We start from the raw sequence: 21,935 nt of genomic DNA on the forward strand, positions 1-21,935 counted from the left end.
ATAATTGGCATTGTTTCCGTTTCTCTTCTTCCCTACTTCAAAATCCACCTGATCCTAAAAATTCCCCTCTTTCGACCCATATTATCCCCTTGTTTCACTATCCAATCAGACGACCGTAGTTATTCACCCACTACTCTGGCCAAACACGGCAGCATCACCAATGGTATGTAATCTACAGCACTTTCTATCCACTGTAGTTCCACAAAACCCGCCCATGCTCTACAGTAGAAATGACTTCAGGCTGTTAAGACTGTAAAAAAGAAAGATTGGCCCAGTTTGCTTTTTATGGTGAATTGTATTGTGTGCATTTGTGTGTCATATGTTTGCGTTTGTGAGTCTATTTTCATAGATGTGTGCGCTCTCATTTCCCCCTTCAAAAACACGGTGTGCCCTGTCTCTCATTCTGTCACTATATGTTGCTTTTTGTTCCCTTGTTCTCTCTTGCTCTCTCTCTCTCTTGCTCTCTCACAGGCAAGCAGCCAGAGGCAGCTGTGGAGACCAATCAGAATAAAGGTACCACACGGATGGCAGAGTAGATGAATGAAGAACATGAAGGGTTAATTATTTTCCTGTGTGAAGAATTTCTATAGACAGCTTAACTACGCTGTTGCTATAGGAGGATAGCAACGGAAAATATAAGCTTTAATGTCATGTAGTATATGCACACACAGACAGCAACACGCGCACACATTCTAGTGTATCCACACTCGGTTGGTTGCTCAGCAGTGCACAGTACACAATAAATGAGGATTTAGCTGAGCTTCTTGTGTAGAAGTGGTCAAACAAATTTTGCTGAATAGTGCAAACGCTGTGGAACTTGAGAAGGATGACACTGTTGTGTTCTGACTCTAAATGGCGTTGTTGTTTGTGGTGCGTCTCCAGTGAATGTGCTATTGAGTGTGTCCACATTTGTCTTGCTTTACAGTGTTGTGTGTCCATTTGTGTATGTGCCACAGAATCTTCCCAGAAGAAACTTGGATTGCTTTTAGAGATTTAATAGAACTCTCAGATGTATTTCATTTAAGTGACAACTTATAGATGTTTTTCATGAAATTCCTTTGGAGAAGAAAATAACCAGACAGTATAGAGGTGTAGAAAACAATTACTGGGGAATAGGGCTTGAAAAATATTGATAGTTCAATTCAATTCAAGTTTATTTTATGTAGCGATTTTTACAATATTACATTGTTTTAAAGCAGCTTTGCATAAAAAAGAAACAGCAGAAAATACGAAAATCATTAGATTAATATATACAGTAATATACAATACGGTATACCCAACAATACAATATACATTGTGTGTCCTGCAAAGCTCCTTTGCAACAGCATAAACAAGCTATACAAATAAACTTGAATTAAATAGAAACTTTTCATTAAATACAGTACATATCATTGCAAAAAAATAGTTTACAGTGATTCTCAGATAACGTGATAAAGGATGTGAATCCTCTGTCATTCAAGAAATAAAAGCACAGTCATCATTTATTCACCCTTGTGTCATTCAAAATCTGTATGTGACTGTTTTGTTCTGCGAAACACAAAAGAAGATATTTCGAGAAATGTGGTTCTGTGTCCATAATGGAAGTCAATGGGAGCTAGTGTTATTTGGTTGTTTGCAACGTTCTTCAAAATATCTTCCTTTGTGTTCTGCAGAAGGAAGAAAGTCATACAAGTTTGAAATGGCATGAGAGTGAGTAAATAAAAAAATTGTCTTTTTTGGGTGAACTATTTCTTTCAGTTGCAGACATTGGGATACTTTAGGACATTCCTAGAGAAGGTGCATGCTAGATTATTAAGGTCTTTTTAGGAGACACATCTGAGAAAGAAGAGTATCCATGTTTGCTTCATTTAATCTATTTGTCTAAGAAACAAATGAGATATTGAAGAGATCTCTTTTGCAATTCTGTTCCTATGCATCCAGTCTAATATATAATATCTGTAATACTCAGTGTGTGACTTGAAGATATTTAGAGCTTGTTAATTGTGGAGAGGCCTTTCACGATGCCTCTGAGTTGTGACACGACAGATTTGTCGTCCATATGTAGTGACCCTAACTCATGTCCCGCCCACCAGCCAAAAAGCAGGATGGAGCCGTTGCCATGGAGATGCAGCCCCTGAAGAGTGCGGAGGGCGGAGAAGTAGAAGAGAAAGAGAAGAAGAAAACCAACGTGTCCAAGAAGGAGAAGTCTGTACTACAGGGCAAACTCACAAAACTGGCTGTACAGATTGGCAAAGCAGGTGCGAGATAATTGATGTGGCCGTATATGAGATGATGTCATATGGAGATATAAATCAGCTCACTCTGTCACAGTTGTACACCACTGCGATGATGCTATTCTTATTTCTTCCTCTTTCCTCATATGTAACATTTTGTTCGGCAAGCTACTTTCACACACAAGATAAAGAGAAAATGATATGTGAAAGATTTAAATGAGTGTGTTTTGTGTTTAGGTCTCGTCATGTCGGCCATCACAGTCATCATCTTGGTCTTGTACTTTGTTATTGAGACGTTTGTGGTGGAGGGGCGGACCTGGATGACCGAGTGCACACCCATTTACGTGCAGTACTTTGTCAAATTTTTCATCATCGGTGTGACTGTGCTGGTGGTAGCTGTGCCTGAGGGTCTCCCTCTCGCTGTAACCATCTCGCTGGCCTACTCAGTTAAGGTAAGACAGACCAGGTGCAGTTTGTGTGTAAACAGCTAATTAAATTTTAACGCATTCTTTTATTTTTTTTACATCATTTTTGTGTGAAATTTAATTTAAAATGAATAAATGATTAAAACTATATTGCTAATTTTTAGCTCATTATAGCTAATGTATATACTTACGTTATCAAATGCAACTCTATTGTAAAGTGTTACCAAACATGCTGTAGATATTGCAATATTCATAGCACAATGCTTTGCAATAACAGAATAATTTGAATTCTTCAAAAATATGTTATAGTCAAAGTTTAAAGTCGATTCAGAGGAGAGAAACTGCCAAGGCAGCAAGGGTGATGCTTTCTTTCCTAAGAAAGAATGTGAAATGTTTGTTGGTTTCCAGGGTTAAAATTGATTTTTAAATAATTGAAATAGATTTTACAAACTATCATAGCGTATATCAAGTTAAAAATTACATATTGCATTTTTCTTTAATATCGTGCAGCCCAGTCGACAATGTTAAGCCTGTTTCGTACAGTATCGTCCCAATAAACGCCAGTCATGCTTACATTGACTGTTGGATTTAAAATGTAAATAATTGGTATTTTCTTCCCCCAACAAACATCAACAGGGTTTACACACTGATCCAACAAAATCCATCAAGCATTGGAAGATAGTGTTAATTGGGCCAATGCAAACCAGACTTAATATCTAGCAGCTAAATACTGTAGACAAGGTACAATACACTGTTTTTCACCATTGAAACATTCTTTTACTTCTTATTCAGAAAATGATGAAGGACAACAACCTGGTGCGCCACTTAGATGCCTGCGAGACAATGGGCAACGCCACGGCCATCTGCTCCGACAAGACCGGCACCCTCACCACCAACCGTATGACCGTAGTGCAGGCCTATGTCAACGACCAGCACTTCCGTGAGATCCCTGACCCCAGCCAGATCAACTCCAACATCCTTGAGCTGCTTATCAACGCCATATCTATCAATTGCGCCTACACCTCCAAGATCTTGGTGAGAGACTGAATACCGCATACAGTATTAAAGGTCCAGTGTGAAATTTTTTGGAGGATCTATTGACAGAAATTCAATATAATATACAATACTATGTCTTCAGAGGTGTATGAAGACCTTACACAATGAAGCGTTATGTTTTTATAACCTTAGAATGAGTTATTTCTATCTACATAGTCCCCTTGCATAGAATTGGCCATGTTGTTTCTAGAGTAACCCTGAACGGACAAACCGCTACAGAGCACATTTCTTAAGTATTTTATCTCCTTCGACAGAGAAGCAAAAACGTGACAACATCTTAGTCCTGTGTTAGCCGCCGTAGTGCTTCGAAAGGGATGGGGGAGGGAGCCGTTGGCTGCAATTCACAACCTCACCTCTAGATCCCACTTAATTTCATACACCGGACCTTAAAGGGCCAATGTATAAACATTTCATTGGTGCAGTTTAACTGCCTTCTCTGTGTCCCTCACACACTTCCATCTTCCCTTTCAGCCACCAGATGTTGAAGGTGGTCTGCCTAAGCAGGTTGGTAATAAGACAGAGTGTGGTCTCCTGGGCTTCTTGCTGGACCTGAAGAGAGATTACGTTCCTGTGAGAGAGCAGATCCCAGAGGAGAAGCTCTATAAAGTGTACACGTTCAACTCTGTTCGCAAGTCCATGAGCACCGTGGTGCAGATGCCGAATGGAAGCTTTCGCCTCTACAGCAAAGGAGCATCTGAGATCCTTCTGAAAAAGTGAGTTAGCTGCGACAGAAACTTGGAATCTGTTGGAGGTGCTTTATATGATGTGATTGGTCAAATGCTCTAGTCTGATGTGATTGGTCAGATGGTCTAGTCTGCTGTGATTGGTCTACCGCGAATGAGGCTCACAAGCTAGAGTGTTTGGGGGAGAAGAGTGTAGTATTCACGGGCTGTCCTAGAAAAATGTGAGTGGGGACTATATTATAGTGACGTAAACCTGCGGCAATTCGCGAATCCAAGTAGGGCACGACTCATTTGTGTGATTCAGAGTCAACTCACTTATTTCTAAGACTTTTTGGAAGATTGCTTATATTCACACACGGCAACATAACACACTGCATGAAATGTAGTTTACATGATCTCTTAATATGTACTCTTTAAGGCTCTGTAAATTTGCACCGGACAAGCCTGAACAACTTTTTTCGATCTTCATATGACATTTTATGTTTATCTTATATTTTGCATAATCTCGTTGGGCTATCGTTAACCTTGCGTTATTGTGCCTATCTTGCTCTGCGTTTCTCAGAAAATACAAGTTTATATAAATACATTTGTTTTAAAACTGAACAATATATGCTACAGAATAATAACCATAAAAAGAGAAATTATTTAGGCCTATTTGCCATTAAATGAAGGAAGGAAGGAATAATAACAACAAATTGCGCCATTTAGCCTCCTATTAACACCACAAGGAAATATCCTTCACCGTGATCAGCCCAATTTTCACAACTAAAAAATGCACATAATATTACATGGCAGTATATTATGTCACTTGTCTTTACGGGATCTTCACGGGATGTGTGTGAAGGCACCCACAGGTTCCAGAAAACCACTGGCAGTGTGAATAAACAAGATCTAATGATCCCGGGACAAATTCCTGGACACATTTTCTGTGTATTTTCCAGTATCTCTGTGTGAAAAGGGCTAATGTCTCACACACATGCGAACAAAAAATCAAATACGGAGTTGTCATTCGTCATGTATGGCCATCATATCAGGAAGGCTGCGCTGTTGTTTTGTACCATGTTGTTCTCAGGTAACAGCATAGGCTCGGATAACTACAAAGCAAATTATGAATTTATGAAGTATTTTTGCCTTTTCCAGTACAAATGTCTAAACATTCTTAAGATAATATTTTTGTTTTATGAAAGAACATATCAAATTAAACAAGTTTATGCCTAAGAACAAGCAAAAATATTTGCCAATGGAGTATGAAAAATGTATTTACATATTTATAAAAAAAAGTGTTTTACCCCATCGGCAGATATTTTTTCTGTTTTTAAACAAAAAATTGTATTCTATGTTTTAGATTTTTTCTGAAAAAAAATGTGATTGATTATTTCGCTTCTGAAAAAATGTATCTTGATTCAAAAATATTTAAGATATCTCCATTCCAAAACTAGACAAAAATACTTTGAAATTTTATAAATTTTGTGCTGTGCAGCCAACAAACCAATATCCAAAACTGATGGATGCTGTTTTTTCTACAGGTAACTAGACATGAATTGTTACGGTTTTTCATCGTGGTTGGTTTTTCAGAGACGACCCCTTCTTTCTCTCCTTCAGGTGTTCCTCCATAATTGGTACCAATGGTGACGTGAGAAACTTCAGGCCACGGGACCGAGATGAGATGGTGAAGAAAGTGATCGAGCCCATGGCGTGTGAAGGCCTGCGGACCATCTGCATCGCTTATCGTGATCTCCCTGGTGACCCAGAACCCGAATGGGATAATGAAGCTGATATCGTCGCCGATCTGACCTGCATCGCTGTTGTTGGGATCGAGGATCCTGTTCGACCAGAGGTATGTGGTGAACTTCAGGGACGATTAAATGACCCCCAAAAACCTTAGAGATGTTCTCAGTGATATCATCACTCTGTGTTGTTGTGCAACAAATGAGTCAACAGCTTCTAGTCAATTTATTCCATCAGGAAGATTTTCAAATTGTGGTGGTCACATGCAGGGAAAATGGCAGCATGAGAATATATTCATATTAAAGAATAAAAATAAGAGAACATACACATCTTGAAATGAAAGTGAATCTTGCATCTACTTCACCTGCAGGTCCCCGATGCCATTCTGAAGTGTCAGAGGGCGGGCATCACTGTGCGCATGGTCACTGGTGACAATATCAACACAGCACGCGCTATTGCTGCCAAGTGTGGCATCATTCAACCTGGAGATGACTTTCTGTGCCTGGATGGCAAAGAATTTAACCGAAGAATCAGAAATGAGAAAGGAGAGGTGAGCCAGAGACCTTCTTGAATCTAACTCAGACCGTTATAAAATAAAGTAGACAGTCTGGTTTTTGTCTTTTACCGTTATTGGTCTAGATCAGGTCTAGGCAGCTCAAAGTGTATTTGTTTCTAGATTGAGCAGGAGAGGATTGATAAGATCTGGCCCAAGCTAAGAGTTCTGGCACGCTCCTCCCCCACCGACAAGCACACTCTTGTAAAAGGTGACACTATCCATCCTTTCACTATCCATCAACTCATCACACTAACACACCTGCCTCTGAACGTATGAATAGACCTCATGACAATCAATTAAAGTATCAGGCTGATGAATTCATACTCTGTGTTGACAGTATATACATTCATTTTCATCTGGTCAAGGTCTTGTGCTAACGTGTAATTGTTTGCTTTGTGATGATGTCATTGTGTAGGCATCATCGACAGCACTGTACTGGAGCAGAGACAGGTGGTGGCCGTAACCGGTGATGGGACCAATGACGGACCGGCTCTCAAGAAGGCAGATGTGGGCTTTGCGATGGTGAGTCTGACAAACACTTTCCCTCGGATATATTCATGCAGTGTTGCTTAAAATCTAATTTCTTTATCGCACTCTCTCTTTCTCTCTTGGCGTCTCCAGGGTATAGCAGGAACTGATGTCGCTAAAGAAGCATCTGACATCATCCTGACCGATGATAACTTCTCCAGCATTGTGAAGGCTGTCATGTGGGGGAGAAATGTGTATGACAGCATCTCCAAGTTCCTGCAGTTTCAGCTTACTGTCAATGTTGTGGCCGTCATCGTAGCTTTTACTGGGGCCTGCATTACACAGGTAACTCACACTCACATGGTCCGTGGTGTTTGTTTCTAGCAGTATGTTTTTGGGAGAGGTTGTGTATGGAGTGTGTGAAAGATGCTGCTATTGGCACAATGTCATTTGATGTCACTTGAGTGAAATGTTATCCCTGACCTTACAAACCTATTGATATATTCAAATAAAAAGATAATTGTGAAACTCATTCGTTTAGGTTATTAGGGAGTTTATTACATTTCCATTTTCTACCGCTTATCCGAACTACCTCGGGTCACGGGGAGCCTGCGCCTATCTCAGGAGTCTTTGGGCATCAAGGCAGGATACACCCTGGATGGAGTGCCAACCCATCGCAGGGCACACACACTCACTCATTCACTCACGCACTCACACCCTACGGACAATTTTTCCAGAGATGCCAATCAACCTACCATGCATGTCTTTGGACCAGGGGAGGAAACCGGAGTACCCGGAGGAAACCCCTGAGGCACGGGGAGAACATGCAAACTCCACACACACACAAGTCGGAAGCGGGAATCGAACCCCCAACCTTGGAGGTGTGAGGCGAACGTGCTAACCACTAAGCCACCGTGCCCCCAGTTTATTACATATTAATGTAATTTTTAAATGGATGACTTGAACTGAGTAACGAAGAAAAAGCAGCCAATAGGAAGAGCCCATTACAGATGGAAGCTTCTTTAATACTGTTTAAAAAAGCATTTTAGGGTGAGACCTTAAAGGGATAGTTCACCCTAAAATGAAAATTCTGTCATCATTTACTCATCCTCGGGTTGTTCCAAATCTGCATACATTTTTTTGTTCTGATGAATACAAAAGAAGATATTTTGAAGAATGTAGTAAAGCAAACAGTTCTGGGGCACTTTTGACTATCATTGTAATTTTTCCTACTATGGTAGTCAATGTTGGCCAAGAACTGTATGGTTAGAAGCATTCTTTCAAATATCTTTCTCGTGTTCAACCAAACCAAGACATTTTTACAGTTATCGAACAACTCGAGTGTGAGTAAATGTTGAAACGTTTTTGGGTTAACTATCTCTTCAACAACCCGGTTTATAAAAATCCTAAAGAACAAATTCTAGGCCAAGCGTGAATGTACTGAAGATGATAATTTGTAACAAGTGATTTTATTTTGGAATTGAATTTATATTTGAGTTACATTTGGGTTATTCTAATAGCTTTTATGAATTTACTACTATTGTAAAATGTGGAAAATATAAGTAAATGAGTGACCCTCAAATTTGACATAAAAATATTTATGCCTGGTATTTTGCTCAGATTGAATTATCTTCAGCAGGCAAAAGATGAAACTTGGACCCTGGCTTTATGTGTAGTAAAATAATATGAGCGGACATGTTATAAAACAGACCACATTATACACCGTGTTAGTTGTGTGTCATACAGGTTACAGGAACTGACTGCATTGCACCTCACAAGCTCATAGATAAAGTCTGTAAGCAATGAGCCCCCTGCTGGAGACTGGTGGTACTGTCATTTACTTGCATTAACTTTAAGAAACACTTCACCCAAAATGTTGTCATAAATGAAAATAAAAATGTATACATTATTTATTCACAGTTACACCCTTCCAACTTTTGTAACTTATTAATGGAACACAAAAGGAAAATAGTTGATGAATGCATAAAATATAAGTACATAAATAAAGTAAATAAACATAAGCGACAAAAAGAGAACGTTTAGATTTGGATTGACATGAGTAAATGAAGATAGAATTGACATTTTAGGTGAAGAAACATTAACTGTTTTTATTAAATGTTGTTTGATTATATGCTTTTCTATCATGTTTGTGTGTGTAGGACTCTCCGCTTAAAGCAGTACAGATGTTATGGGTCAATCTGATCATGGACACGTTTGCGTCTTTGGCTCTGGCCACTGAGCCGCCCACTGAAGCCCTGTTGCTTAGAAAACCCTACGGCCGCAACAACCCCCTGATCTCCCTCACTATGATGAAGAACATACTGGGTCATGGAGTGTATCAGCTCATCATCATCTTCACACTACTGTTTGTCGGTAAAACAAAGAGCTTGCCAATTGTTACATGTTTAAATGTTTTGTATATTTAGATAAAGACTAAAAGGATAGAACTGGTGCATCTGCATTCACACATTCAGTTATTTTGTGGAAGAAGGTTGCCAGATTGCTGTCCTATTGTTGGATGCCATAATGGTTTTGGTGGGCTGTGTAACCAGCGATAGATTTTCGAATCACAATTCAGCTTTTATGCCGATAAATTAAGATGTCATTCTGACTTGACAAGGAATACATTTTTCTTGCCACTTAACATAAACATTCCTGAGAGAAAATCATTTGTATTTAATTTGCGCCCATGCATGATGCATCATATCATTAACATGATGAACAATTATCGATGCATGAATTAGAGTCACCAGAATTTCTGACACATTCTCTCTCACTTCCTTCCTACCAAGGAGAGAAAATCTTCAACATCGACAGCGGCCGTAACGCCCCCCTACACTCGCCCCCATCTGAACACTACACCATCATCTTCAACATCTTTGTCCTAATGCAGCTTTTTAATGAGATCAATGCTCGGAAGATCCACGGCGAAAGGAACGTGTTTGACGGCATCTTCGGCAATCCTATCTTCTGCAGCATTGTTCTGGGAACGTTTGGAGTGCAGGTCAGAAATGCCACAATGTGCTTTGAGCACCATTTGTAACAACTTACATTAACAATGAGTCACCTTGTTTACAGAATATTTAGCTAATTTGATGCCTTTTGCTATAAATGAAAGCTTAGTTCTCTCAGCTTTGTCTAACTAACAATCCTTAAATCAATTCTACATAATTCTTTGAGTTTTCTGAAAAGAGCACAGAGGGAGCATGGATAAAATCAGCGAATTTTACCTGGGCCTGTCAATGAATTTGTAGTTACGGAATGAAGTATGAGAGATGTGCGATAGTGGTTGCAAACTTCAGCGTTTGGTTCTTGACTGTGAGACAGTGTTGATCTCTGTGCAGATTGTGATTGTGCAGTTTGGGGGGAAGCCCTTCAGCTGTTCCCCTCTAAATGTCGAGCAGTGGCTTTGGTGTCTCTTCGTGGGAGTCGGAGAACTGCTGTGGGGGCAGGTAGGACAGCAAAAGAGAGAGAGCAAAAAAACTATTTAGAAAAAAGCTACAGTATCTACTATGATCGTTGTACTGTTTTTAAAATTCCTCAGGATTTATTCTGGAATTACATCATTTTACAAAAAAAATTACTGTCATCATCAGCATTGATCGAGAGCAGTAATCATTTCATCTAGTCTGTTTTTCATTTCATTGTTTTTTTTTTCCTCGGATGTTTGTTTCGTGCTTTTCAAGTAGTGTTGTGAAAAATTGATTGATAAATGTAATTGTTTATCACTTGTGTTGTTTGTCAAATGAATTAATGACATGAATTAGTTTACAAAGTTTGATATTTGCATAGTTTGATTTGTCTACATTTGAAACAATATATGTATCTATGTTGTAATTGTTCAAATAATATTTGATGCTGTCATCAAACATTCAAGTATTTTTTATTCATTAGTTATTTAAAACAAGGACAAATAATTTATTCAAAATAGCTTACTTAAGATTCTATAAAAATATTATTAGGAAAAATGATTTATTTAGGCTGTATTGTCCTGTTTATTTGCAAAAACAAATTTGCAGGTTTTTTTAAGTTATTAAAACTTAATCAAAACAACCCAACAGCAGTTTGATATTAAATAGAATGTACAAATAACCATGATTATTGAAATATATGATCTGTGTTGATAATTTAAAAACCCACACCTGTAATCTGCCTCATCTGCTGTAAACCATCTTTGCCCTCTCGATCTCAGGTGATCGCCACAGTGCCCACGAGTCACCTGAAGTGTCTAAAGATGGCAAGCACCGGGCCGAGACAAGACGAGATGACTGAAGATGAGATGGCCGAAGACGAGGAAGAAATTGACCACGCCGAGAGAGAACTGCGCAGGGGCCAGATCCTCTGGTTCAGAGGCCTTAACCGTATCCAGACTCAGGTGCTGTGCATGAGTCCCCTCACCTCCGACCTTTCAGTCCCGATGGTAGAAGTAGAATTAGCGATAGTCAAAATATGGTTGTCACAGACAATACTTATGTCTCCTCAAAGATTTGCTTGTCCTTTTGTTTTCTTCTTCCTTTATAGAGTCATGTACATTAGCTCATCCTTTCCTCTTTCTTTCTCTTTCCTTCACCTCTCTCTACTGCCCACTGCTGGGACCCTTAAATGCGAATAGGTTTCCCTGACAAGAATTTATAACACTCCCATGCTCAGAGCTCTGTTTTGTCACTCTGTTATGTAACTCGAGTTATTTGAAGTCAACATTTTTGCTTAGGAACTAATTGGCAACACAAATCAGTCGCACCACCACCGGCTGCATGGGACTCGAGAATGATGTTCCTCAGACCCTACAGGAATATTTGATAACGATCTGAACAATGTTTGACACATCAAGGGTTTCAGTTTCGCAAGAGATCACACATTTTGTGAACTGTCAATACAGTTTAAAAGAATTTGATGAAAAATAGACTTTCCTGCTTGGAAACCCAGTTTGCTGGTAGCTGTGTTTGGGAACATGCGTTTCGTCAAGATATTAATTATCAAGTGCAAATATGTAGATCTTAAACCAGCTACTGACGGGCTAAAAACCAACAAAACATTTTCCAAAAATATCTTCTTGCTAAAGATGGATTTTCTAACAGGGTTGTTACTACTTGACTTGTCATTAATGAAATGTATTTGTGCGACATACAGAGATGTTATCTGATTACATATTTTTCCTGATTTTCTTAATTTCATTTGAGACTTTGATTAGAAATGCCTTCGCTGATCATCCTTTTTTTGATTTGATTTGTAATCTATCAAAAAAAGTTTATTATATTCCCTAACTCTTCTTTTCTTCCTTTCATCTCTACATATCTTTTTCATTGTTTTCTTTTTCTCTAAATTTCACTTTGTTGTTGTAAAACCAACAGGTTTTATTAAGTGAACTGTCTTGTTGTTCAGACAACCTGTTTTGTTTTGTAAGGCCTTGAAATGTGCCAAAATGTCCTTGATGCTCATTTTCTACACTCTTTAAAATAAAGATGCTACAAAATGTTCTTCACCGCGACCTCCCCAAAAACGATTAAGTTCCTAGAAGAACCATGTTCATAACTCTTTTTAGTCTAAAGAACCTTTTCCACAACAAAGGTTCTTTATGGAACCATATATTCACAAATGGTTCTTCTATAGCATTGTGAAGCAGCTTTATTTTGAAGACTGTACTAGTTCTCTCCATGACTTCAAGTGAGGGGTTGTTTCTTATTGTGTGTGTGCTATGAATTGTTGTTGTAGTTTGCTTGAGCACGCTGTCTTTGGCATGCTGATTCCTGATATGTAATAGTAAATGAAACCTGGTATAGTCTCAGTGGATGGATGGTTGAATTGTTCATTCAGTCCATTGGGTTAAGGTAAATAAGTGGAACTCCACACTGACAGTGATGTTGATTTTGGTTAGAGAAGGTGAGCTGTGATGCCTGTTGCTTTGTTGAACAATCAATAAAAGTTAATGTAACTTCAAGGTAAGCCTGTAAGAGAAAAGCTTTTAAAAGAACCACATGCACAAACACTTACATACTCGACAATATAACACGCTCTCGTTTGGCCGTGTTCTCGCTAATATACGCCATCAGTTAGCAGAAATGATGGGATGGTAGAGCATTATGAAGATATTTTTTAAAAATTGGAGTGCCAGGTATAGATTGCTGAAGTGCTTGTAACGGTCCTTACAAGGTTTCCATTGATTTCCTGAACGCTCAAAACTGAGTAAGCAAAACATGACACACATTATAGCAGCTAGCAACGTATCATCAGTCAGCCTAATTTAATCACGGCTTCCATCCAGAGAGCACCTCCATCTTTCAGTGTTATGTTTTTGACAGAGAGCATTTGCAGATTAATTATGGATGATGTGTTATGCAAGATAAGTGCATGTTTTTACAGAACTAGCCGGTTTGGTTTGGCTTGCTGAACTTTCTCTGAAGGGTTGAACAAGCAATAAAATAGATTTGGTGTAAGATGTGAGTTTCCGAGTTGTTAGGAAGTTTGGAGGGTGTGGTTGCAGGGGTGTGTGTGCTTTTATAACGATGTATTTGGATATTTAGCATTTTATTCGATAAATTACGGGACATCACAAGTAGTTCTATCAAATATACATCTAAGTGTGCAAAAGGGATATTCGTTAATTAACCGTTTATCTCCTAGATACAAGATGAAGGTGAAACATTTAATTTCCGTAACATCAGCAGCACCAAACAGAATTTATTTATTTTTTCTCAAGAATGCGTAATTTCTTATTATATCACGCTATCACACTTTGAGCATGGTTGCAGGTCTTAAAGAACCAGTTCTCCCAAAAATGTATATATGTAGTCACTATTATTTATACACCCTCATGCCATTCCAAACCTGTATGCTGTTCTTCTCTGGACCACTGAATGTAAACGAAATAATTCTACATCTTGACATGTATGTACTACAGCTGTGGACAAAGAGACAGTTTTTCTGAATTTACTATTTATATGTTACATGAGTTTAGGTTAAATGATAATTTGTATTGCGTTCTGTAAACTACTAACAATAGTTTCTGCATTTATTTGCAGAAAATAAAAACTGGAGAAACAGGTCAAAATAACATAAAGATGCTTAGTATATTTTAGACCTCAAAGAGTAGAAAGAAAACAACACTTTAAAGAACTTTTTACATAATTTGAACTTTTTTCTTTTAAAAATTTGACTATTTTTTATTTTAAAATATGCTAAATTACAGAAAAAGACTGCTTATTTATTTAATGTTATTTTAGGGTATTTTTCTGGCGCCCCAGCTGCAAGTTTTTTATTGGATCTTTTTTACAGTGAAATAAGGTAAAAAACACTAATTAGTGAAAAAAGAATGCAATTTTCAAGATTTTTTACGGGATTGTTAATGGTGAAGTTCATATTCACTTTTAAGCAGTAAGTATATAGCCAAAAAGGAAAACAGGAATATTTGTAAAAAAAATGTTTTATTTGATAACCTGGATTATTATTACAGTTTTCATGTGTCAGTCTTTCACATTGCCGTTGGGTGACTTTAAGTCACTCCCTAAGTTTGATTTAGTTGAAATTCAGCAAACACTGGACTGGAATGTCCATAATACAGTACTGATCAAAAGAAAATTTGCAGTGGTCTCTTATTTTTTTATGAACATTTTTTTTATGAACACTTATGAACACTTAGCAGTTGTTGCTGTGCACTTTTTCTTCAAAAAAATGTGCTCCAGTATAAAAAACAACGTATGAATTTGGAACAGTATTTGGGTGAGTAAAAAAATGACGGAAATTTATTTTATCGGATCAGCTGTTTCTTTATTGTTAAAAGCGAAACTCCCAATTATAATGGTGTTAGTGTTGTGTGTAAAGACAAGAGTCAAGATTCAAGTTCTTCTACCAGGTGAATTATAATCACAAGCTTATTTTCTTCTCGCTCTCCTCCCTCTTTGCTCCTTTTCTCTCTTTCTCTCTGAATGTGTATATGATGTGGTTCTCTCTCTCTCCTGCAGATGGAGGTAGTGAGTACATTCAAGAGAAGTGGTTCGTTTCAGGGGCAAGTGAGACGTCGCTCCTCTGTGCTCAGCCAGCTCCATGACGTAACCAATATTTCTACCCCCACTCATGTAGTTCTCTCCACTGCCAATACGAGCGGCGCTCCCGGGAGTGAGTTCTCCTGCTTTACCCTACCTGTGTCAGACACCACACTCACACAAACACACACGCAAGAGCACCAATGATTGCTTACAAACAAACACACACACACGTCATCTCTTCACATACATCCCTGCTGAGAAGACCCATCTTGAACTTCCTATACCAGCATGCAAAACACAACATTTGCTGGTCTTCTCAGCAGGGATCTCAAAACCTTCCTCCTCACATACATCAGAACATGAACAAACTTGAACAAACACACCCTGCCGTGTATGCTGTGGTACTTTCTATCTCTCTTTGTTTGAAACCTCCTCTGTAGTCGTATCTTTGTGATTGAGTGTCTCTTCGCAAGACACCCTGTCTGGCTTTGACTGATCCTCTGTAGGCCGCTGTTTGTGTTCCCCCTTCTCGCATCTTCCTCAATCTCTATGTGATGTCTTGCTGTGTCGGGCCTTTTCTCTTGCTGTTGGATTCTTCTTTGTTGTCTGATGGTGTTGGTTTTGTTTCCAATCCCTCTTTCTCAAAACGCCGTTCTCTCTGTTATCTCTTACGCCGTTAACTGATAGCTTCAGTGGTTTCGATTCTAACAAATGTGAATGTATGTGCCTCGGTAAGTGTGAAATACTCAAACTATAGTCAAACCCAAAAATGTACGGATTTGCTTAAGCCACTGTTGCTGGGTTGGGATGCTCAAACAAACACAGCGTTGTTTCGAAAATAGCTTATAACAGTGTTTTGCTGTGTCATCAGCTTGAAAATGTCTTTTGTAAGCGTACAGTTGTCTCTCCATATTAAGATTGGGTGGTCAAAGAAAGTATTTTATTAAATAATTGTTTAGTTAGTAAAATTCAACAACTTCTTGTCAAGAATGAACTTGTTCTGCTATTCAGGTAGTTTTTACTCCAAATGTCCTCTAAGAGAGTACAGAGAGAACATGGCACTCACTTTTGTTGTCAAGCGTGGTTTACTAAAAAACTGGTTATCCAATAAGCCGAGGTACTCATTGAGGTACTATGGCTTTTGTGTCCTAAACAGGGGTAAACCTTCGAGTATAAAGCCCTATAAAGATCTTCTCTCTCTCTCTGTCTCTCTCTCACTCTCTCAATCTTTCATTCTCTTCACATACTTATTTTCAGATGATGCATTTTGTACCTCATCATGAGATTCTGTAAAAAGCATCTTTTAATGTCTCTGTGCTACTGGCTCCCTTCCACAGATCTTCACAGTCTCTTTCTCTGTTCCATGGTTCACTGTCATGGCTTCAATCTATTGTTAATTGTGTCCTATTCTCTCCTATGTAGGCATCTTTTGTCTTTACAATTCTAACTAACAAATTAATCATGCCAATCATGTTATTTGTTAAAAAAAAGCACTTTCGCAAATGTATAGAAATATTTTGTGAAAGAAATGTTCTGAGTTAAAAATAGTCTCTTACGACAGGACAGTATGTGTGACCGGACATAATTGATTAATCAATCAATTGTGTAAAATCGATTCCAAAGCAAATGTTTGTGTAATATATGTATTGTTTGTATATTCAGATGTTTATATGAATGCAAACACATACATATGTATATATAACATATATGTACATAAATACATATAAATGTATATTTAAATATAATTTACATGATGTATGAATATGTTACTCATATTTCTTAAATATATACATGTATGTTTGTGCATTTATATATACATATTAATATACACACCACACACACATTAATCGATTTGACAGCGCTACCAAAAATTTAAGTTTCTGTCTCATGTTGCTTCAAACCATTATGACTTTCTGCCATATTCAAAAAGGAAAAGTTTTGAAGGATGTCCACACTGCTCTCTGACAAACAGTGAAATGAGAGAGATGGTCCTCACTGCAGAACACAAGATCCTGGATGCGAGGTTGGATCCAGATCCAACTCCTCTCACTTTATATACTAAGCCGCATTTTGGCAAGTAAGTTGCACCTCGTGGTCTCCAACGTTTGCTCTTATCGATGTCATAGTTTAGTGTACGCCTGTCAGTAATAATCATAGTTAAATATTTGTTAACCCAAACCCTTACCCTAAACCTAAATCTAAAACATATGTTATTAAAAATATGTTAATAGAAAAAGCTTGTCTTCAGCAAGTTTGTTTTCTGTCAGAAGAATAACTTTAGTTACGACTCAATGCGGAAATGGAAGAGCAACAACACGAGTATGACTTGAAGTCTGTCGACCAATCAAAACTCAGTGAAAAGAAACTGGATCCAGTGTTGACCAATCACAATACAATGGGGGGAGACCGGATCTGGATCCAACCTCGCCCCCTGGATTTTGCGTTCTGTGAAGCTACTGAAATTAGATGGGGAATGGAGCTATCCAGAAAAAAAAGAAAAACATAAACAGCATAAATATGACTTGTGCTATTTGAAATACTCATACAATATAGGCTATCTGTGTGAGGTGTTTACTGAAGTCTTGCTTGACAGCAATATCCACCATTAACTTTGACTGTAAGGAAAAGAGCAGCTTGGATATCTTGCTATAAATAATATGCGCATGTGTGTTTTGGACAACTAAGAATGTCATACAGGTTTGTATAACATGAGGCTATGAGCAAAATTGCAAAAACTTTTATACAACACATTGATAGAAGTTTTAAGAATGCATTGGTATCTTTTCTATTCCCCTGGGATAAATGCACCAACTGCTCCTTAATCACTGCTTATAGATTTGTGTTGCTGCTATTTCTCCATCTTTGTGTTTAGTTTTTTTCTAGAGTAAAGTGTTTAGATTTTGAACCATCGTATGTCATTTCCTTTGCGCTGACAGTTCCGTGACATGCTTCATGCATATCTGTGTACCTCTCATCTGTTTACATCCCTGTACACGCTTCAGTTTAACCTCATTCATTCATCATGTTAGAAGTTAGACCACAAAATATGTTTTTCCTACTGTTTGGTTAACAAATCACTTAGATGATGTTACTGTAATATACTGACATGATTAGATCAATATAATATTTTTTGTTAAAAATGTATTATGTGCCTTTTTGGGAAAAGGCTATTTTTAAAAAGATCACTTATTGAGCTTTCTTAAAATACTGTATGTTTGATATTTTTTCCCTTTACATCTGTCTCACACAAAACAATTTACAGATCAAGGTTGTTTTCACTGTAGGTTTTGTGAGATTTGTTGAAGTTGAGATGAAGCACAGCATTCCTGCTGATAGATATTCATGTTTATCTGTAGCCTGGTAGCTCAATTTGCCTTGTATGGTAATGGTTCACTGCTCAAGGGAGATGCTCACTATCAGTAAGCAAGCCAATGGAAAATATATTCTTGTAGTTGGAAGATTAAAAATACGTTCATTTATTCAGACGTTTTTATAAGCCTTGGAGCTTTGATGTATGCCATCTAAAAAACGAATCATTTTATGTCTGTAGCCTATAGTTTTTTGTGGCACAAAAAAACAGGACACATGGCTGGAGTTTGACACCGAAATCCAGTTGCAAAGTAGGAATAAGATTACATTTACCTCATTGGCCATAGTTACAAAATACCATATATATGCAATGCATATGAAATTCATTTTTCAACATTGCAAGTTGAAAGTATTGTCTCGCAAGATCAACATATACTGTCGATATATAATTCACTTTATAATTTAACACCTCTAGTATTTGCATTGTGTGAGTGTTCTGGCCACATTATGCATAAACCTCACAGAAAGAAAACCTAAAAGGTCAACATGATGTCATTATTTCACTGTTTCCATCACTGCTTTGTTAACTTCTTCCTCTCCTGTCCTGAATTCCTAAACACTTTGTCTGCTTCAAGTCTTTCTATGTAGCTCTATTTTGGGTTCAGACATCTTTGGGAAATATTTGTTGAGTAAAGATTTTTTTGTAATGATACAGCTTTTCCATCAAGCTTCTTTCTTTAAAGGACAGCGTGAAGACATTAATCTGGCTGATTGAGAGCAAACATCAATCACTTGTGAAAACACATGTTTCCCAAAAGTGGGCGCTATACTCGAACGTTTACCTGTATCCATGGCAAAACAAAAAGAAACTAAAACAAACAAAAATGAAAACAAACAACAAAACGATTTCACGATGCTGATTTGCATGACTTCTTTCTTAGAAACAAACAGGCTCTTTGGAAAAACAGATAAGCACTTAACCAACTGCTTGACCGTCCCTTCCTGTTTGTTTGTTTGTTTGTTTGCTTGTTTGTTTTGTCTCTTGTGAATTCTTTCTTGGTTATTTTAGCTACTTTTTTTTGCTGGTTGAGTGTTGGGATGGTTGGGGGGTCTGCACCGGCCTGTAGCCACAGCAAAGGATTGTACTCTCGAATCTCCTGCCTTCTAATTATATACACACGATAGTATATACCCGTGTGTATATTTGTCACAGCTGCATTTGTTTTTACAGCATGGGCTGACTGCTTACCATCATGCATTTCAATGTTTACTTTGAGCTTGTTTTCAATCGGGTCCTGTAACAGCAGACCGTGACCGCTGCACTGGAATGAGCATTGTGATTGGTTCCTGTGTTTTTTTCCACTTTTCTCCATATTACCAGACTGAAGCAGATCTCATCAACACGCCTCGGCTATCTTTTCTGTGTCATCTGCATGCCAAAATATGCTCCTTATCTCTCTCACTATTTCTCTTGGTCATTCACTTAATATGCTCTTTCACACATCTTTCACCATCCACGACTAAATCTGTATCTCTAAACTTTCATCCTGGGTAGTATCATTTACAGATAAAAAAAGTAAATTAAATTTCAGGCGTATGATACTGTACAAAGGTGTGATCCATTTGTGCTGATAATGTGATTTTTGTAGCTAAATAAGCAGAGACGCCGTGACCGTTATTGTGCCTGCTGGGCTCGTGTCAGTGTGATGGTGCTTGTGTCACATCAGTTGGTGTCATGTATTCAATGGCTGAGTGCCAGGAAGTAACTAGACTCACAGAAGTCGTCTTTATCCATATAGATGATGCAAATTTTCTGAAATTATAAAACTTTTCCTCCGGTAGTCAATGTGATATGAACCTGTGGATCAATTTATCATAAACTAAAACCATCACACAAATGCAGAATAGTCATGCTTTGGTGTTTCTTTAATTTTGGGTCCTTTAACAGTATGTCCCAGATTTTTGTTCTTTATATTAAGATCAAATGACATAAAAATTGATATTTATATATTCTGTGTATTGGCCATTTTGCAAGATGTGAACGACACCGATCCAGAAGCAATTCCTGTTTTAGTTTTTTTAGTTTATTTATATTTAACATATACAATTATGTTATTTAAAATGTTTAATTCCATTTCAAAAATGTTCTGTAAAAAACATAAATAGCAAGCGCTCAATGTGTGGAAATTTATTTATGTGTCCTTTTATTATATGTAATGCCCAAAACAGACTACAAAAATACATTTTTTAATTGTCTTAATGGGAAAAGCTAATGGTTCATCGTGGTATGAATGGAAACTATTAGAATTTCTGTAATGGTTTCTACTGGGTTTTCACAGAGTCACATGAACCACAGAGTCAGTCAGGAGATGAAAACATGGCACTTGATGTGCAAGAAAAAAACTAATTTAAATCTATGCAAATATCACTTTATGACTTTTCTTTTGAAATTGTGAAAAAATATTTTTATTATGAGTATTTAGAAGACATAAAATACTAAAACAGTAGCTCAAAAATTCACTTCAACTTTTTAATTAATTTTAATCACAGAATGCTATTACACATTATATTGTATGTAAATTGTCATATTAAAAAAGTAAAAGCTGAGAAAGTGAAAAATCCACAAAAAGTGCCCATAGTTGAAGAAACACCCCGTAAAAAAATATATATATATATTTTTATGACAGTATTATACAATACTTGAACAAAACTCAGTTTACTTATCATAAAGATAAAACCATAGATGAAATTTCAGATCATTTGATATTTACCACACCTCGGTAACAGTATCTCAACAATGCCTACAGCCGATATTTCACTCATTGACATTAATGGTCATCATCAGCCTCATTGCGCATGCCCATTGCTTCCGTTATGACATCACGATTACATGACTAGAGTGCCATTGCTTCATTAGCATACTTGTATTGTAAACACACCCCTGAATGCTGCTAGTACCAATGAGGAGTAATATCTCCTCTAAGGCTGACTTTACCATCTGTGCAGACTGTGGGTAACGGAGGGTCTTCCATCCATCCCAGAACTCCAGTCATGCATCTGTCTTTTTGTAATAGTCCCCATCTGATGTTTTGCTTTGCACTTTGTTGCAGATTCTAATCCACTGTTCCTTTCATTTGCTGTGTGTTCATGTGTGTATCAAGGTTTTGCTGTTTCTGTTTGTCTTTTTCCTTTAAGCTCTATTGATCAATATACACACATATGGTATGTTTTTTTCTTATGCCTTTTTGTTTGTTAATTTCTGCTTACACACAGTCTCTCTGTTTGAGGCCTAATGTGTTTTCTGCTACGAATTTATGAGAATGTCCATCATCTTTATTTTTTGAGTGATAACTGACAGCTTGTGTCCATTTCTTGTTTCTTACATATTTGTTTTTATTTGTTTGTCACTTTCTTTGAGAAACTCTTAAGATCCGGTTGCGCAGTGGTGATATTTTTTATGTTTGACAATCTAAATTATTGGGTAGTGTGTAATTTCTGAATCACTATCAATGTAA

At 37.5% G+C, this 21,935-nt stretch overlaps 1 protein-coding gene across 4 annotated transcripts in view; it reads left to right on the forward strand.

Annotated features, from left to right (window-relative positions):
- atp2b3b (ATPase plasma membrane Ca2+ transporting 3b) overlaps window positions 1–21,935 on the forward strand; it is a 51,347-nt gene that overhangs the window by 24,587 nt on the left and 4,825 nt on the right. The window contains exons 7-21 of one of the 4 annotated variants that reach the window (XM_056732699.1): window positions 472–513; window positions 2,073–2,237; window positions 2,451–2,665; window positions 3,431–3,673; window positions 4,166–4,407; window positions 5,980–6,214; window positions 6,476–6,655; window positions 6,782–6,869; window positions 7,077–7,183; window positions 7,283–7,474; window positions 9,289–9,502; window positions 9,922–10,133; window positions 10,474–10,581; window positions 11,322–11,504; window positions 15,088–15,241. In XM_056732699.1, coding sequence (XP_056588677.1) covers window positions 472–513; window positions 2,073–2,237; window positions 2,451–2,665; window positions 3,431–3,673; window positions 4,166–4,407; window positions 5,980–6,214; window positions 6,476–6,655; window positions 6,782–6,869; window positions 7,077–7,183; window positions 7,283–7,474; window positions 9,289–9,502; window positions 9,922–10,133; window positions 10,474–10,581; window positions 11,322–11,504; window positions 15,088–15,241 — 2,580 coding nt within the window. The remainder of the gene's footprint in view (window positions 1–471; window positions 514–2,072; window positions 2,238–2,450; window positions 2,666–3,430; window positions 3,674–4,165; window positions 4,408–5,979; window positions 6,215–6,475; window positions 6,656–6,781; window positions 6,870–7,076; window positions 7,184–7,282; window positions 7,475–9,288; window positions 9,503–9,921; window positions 10,134–10,473; window positions 10,582–11,321; window positions 11,505–15,087; window positions 15,242–21,935) is intronic. The other 3 variants (XM_056732697.1, XM_056732700.1, XM_056732698.1) reach the window with 3 other exon arrangements.

This window comes from Triplophysa dalaica, chromosome 20 (assembly GCF_015846415.1).
Source record: "Triplophysa dalaica isolate WHDGS20190420 chromosome 20, ASM1584641v1, whole genome shotgun sequence".
NCBI lineage: Eukaryota > Metazoa > Chordata > Actinopteri > Cypriniformes > Nemacheilidae > Triplophysa > Triplophysa dalaica.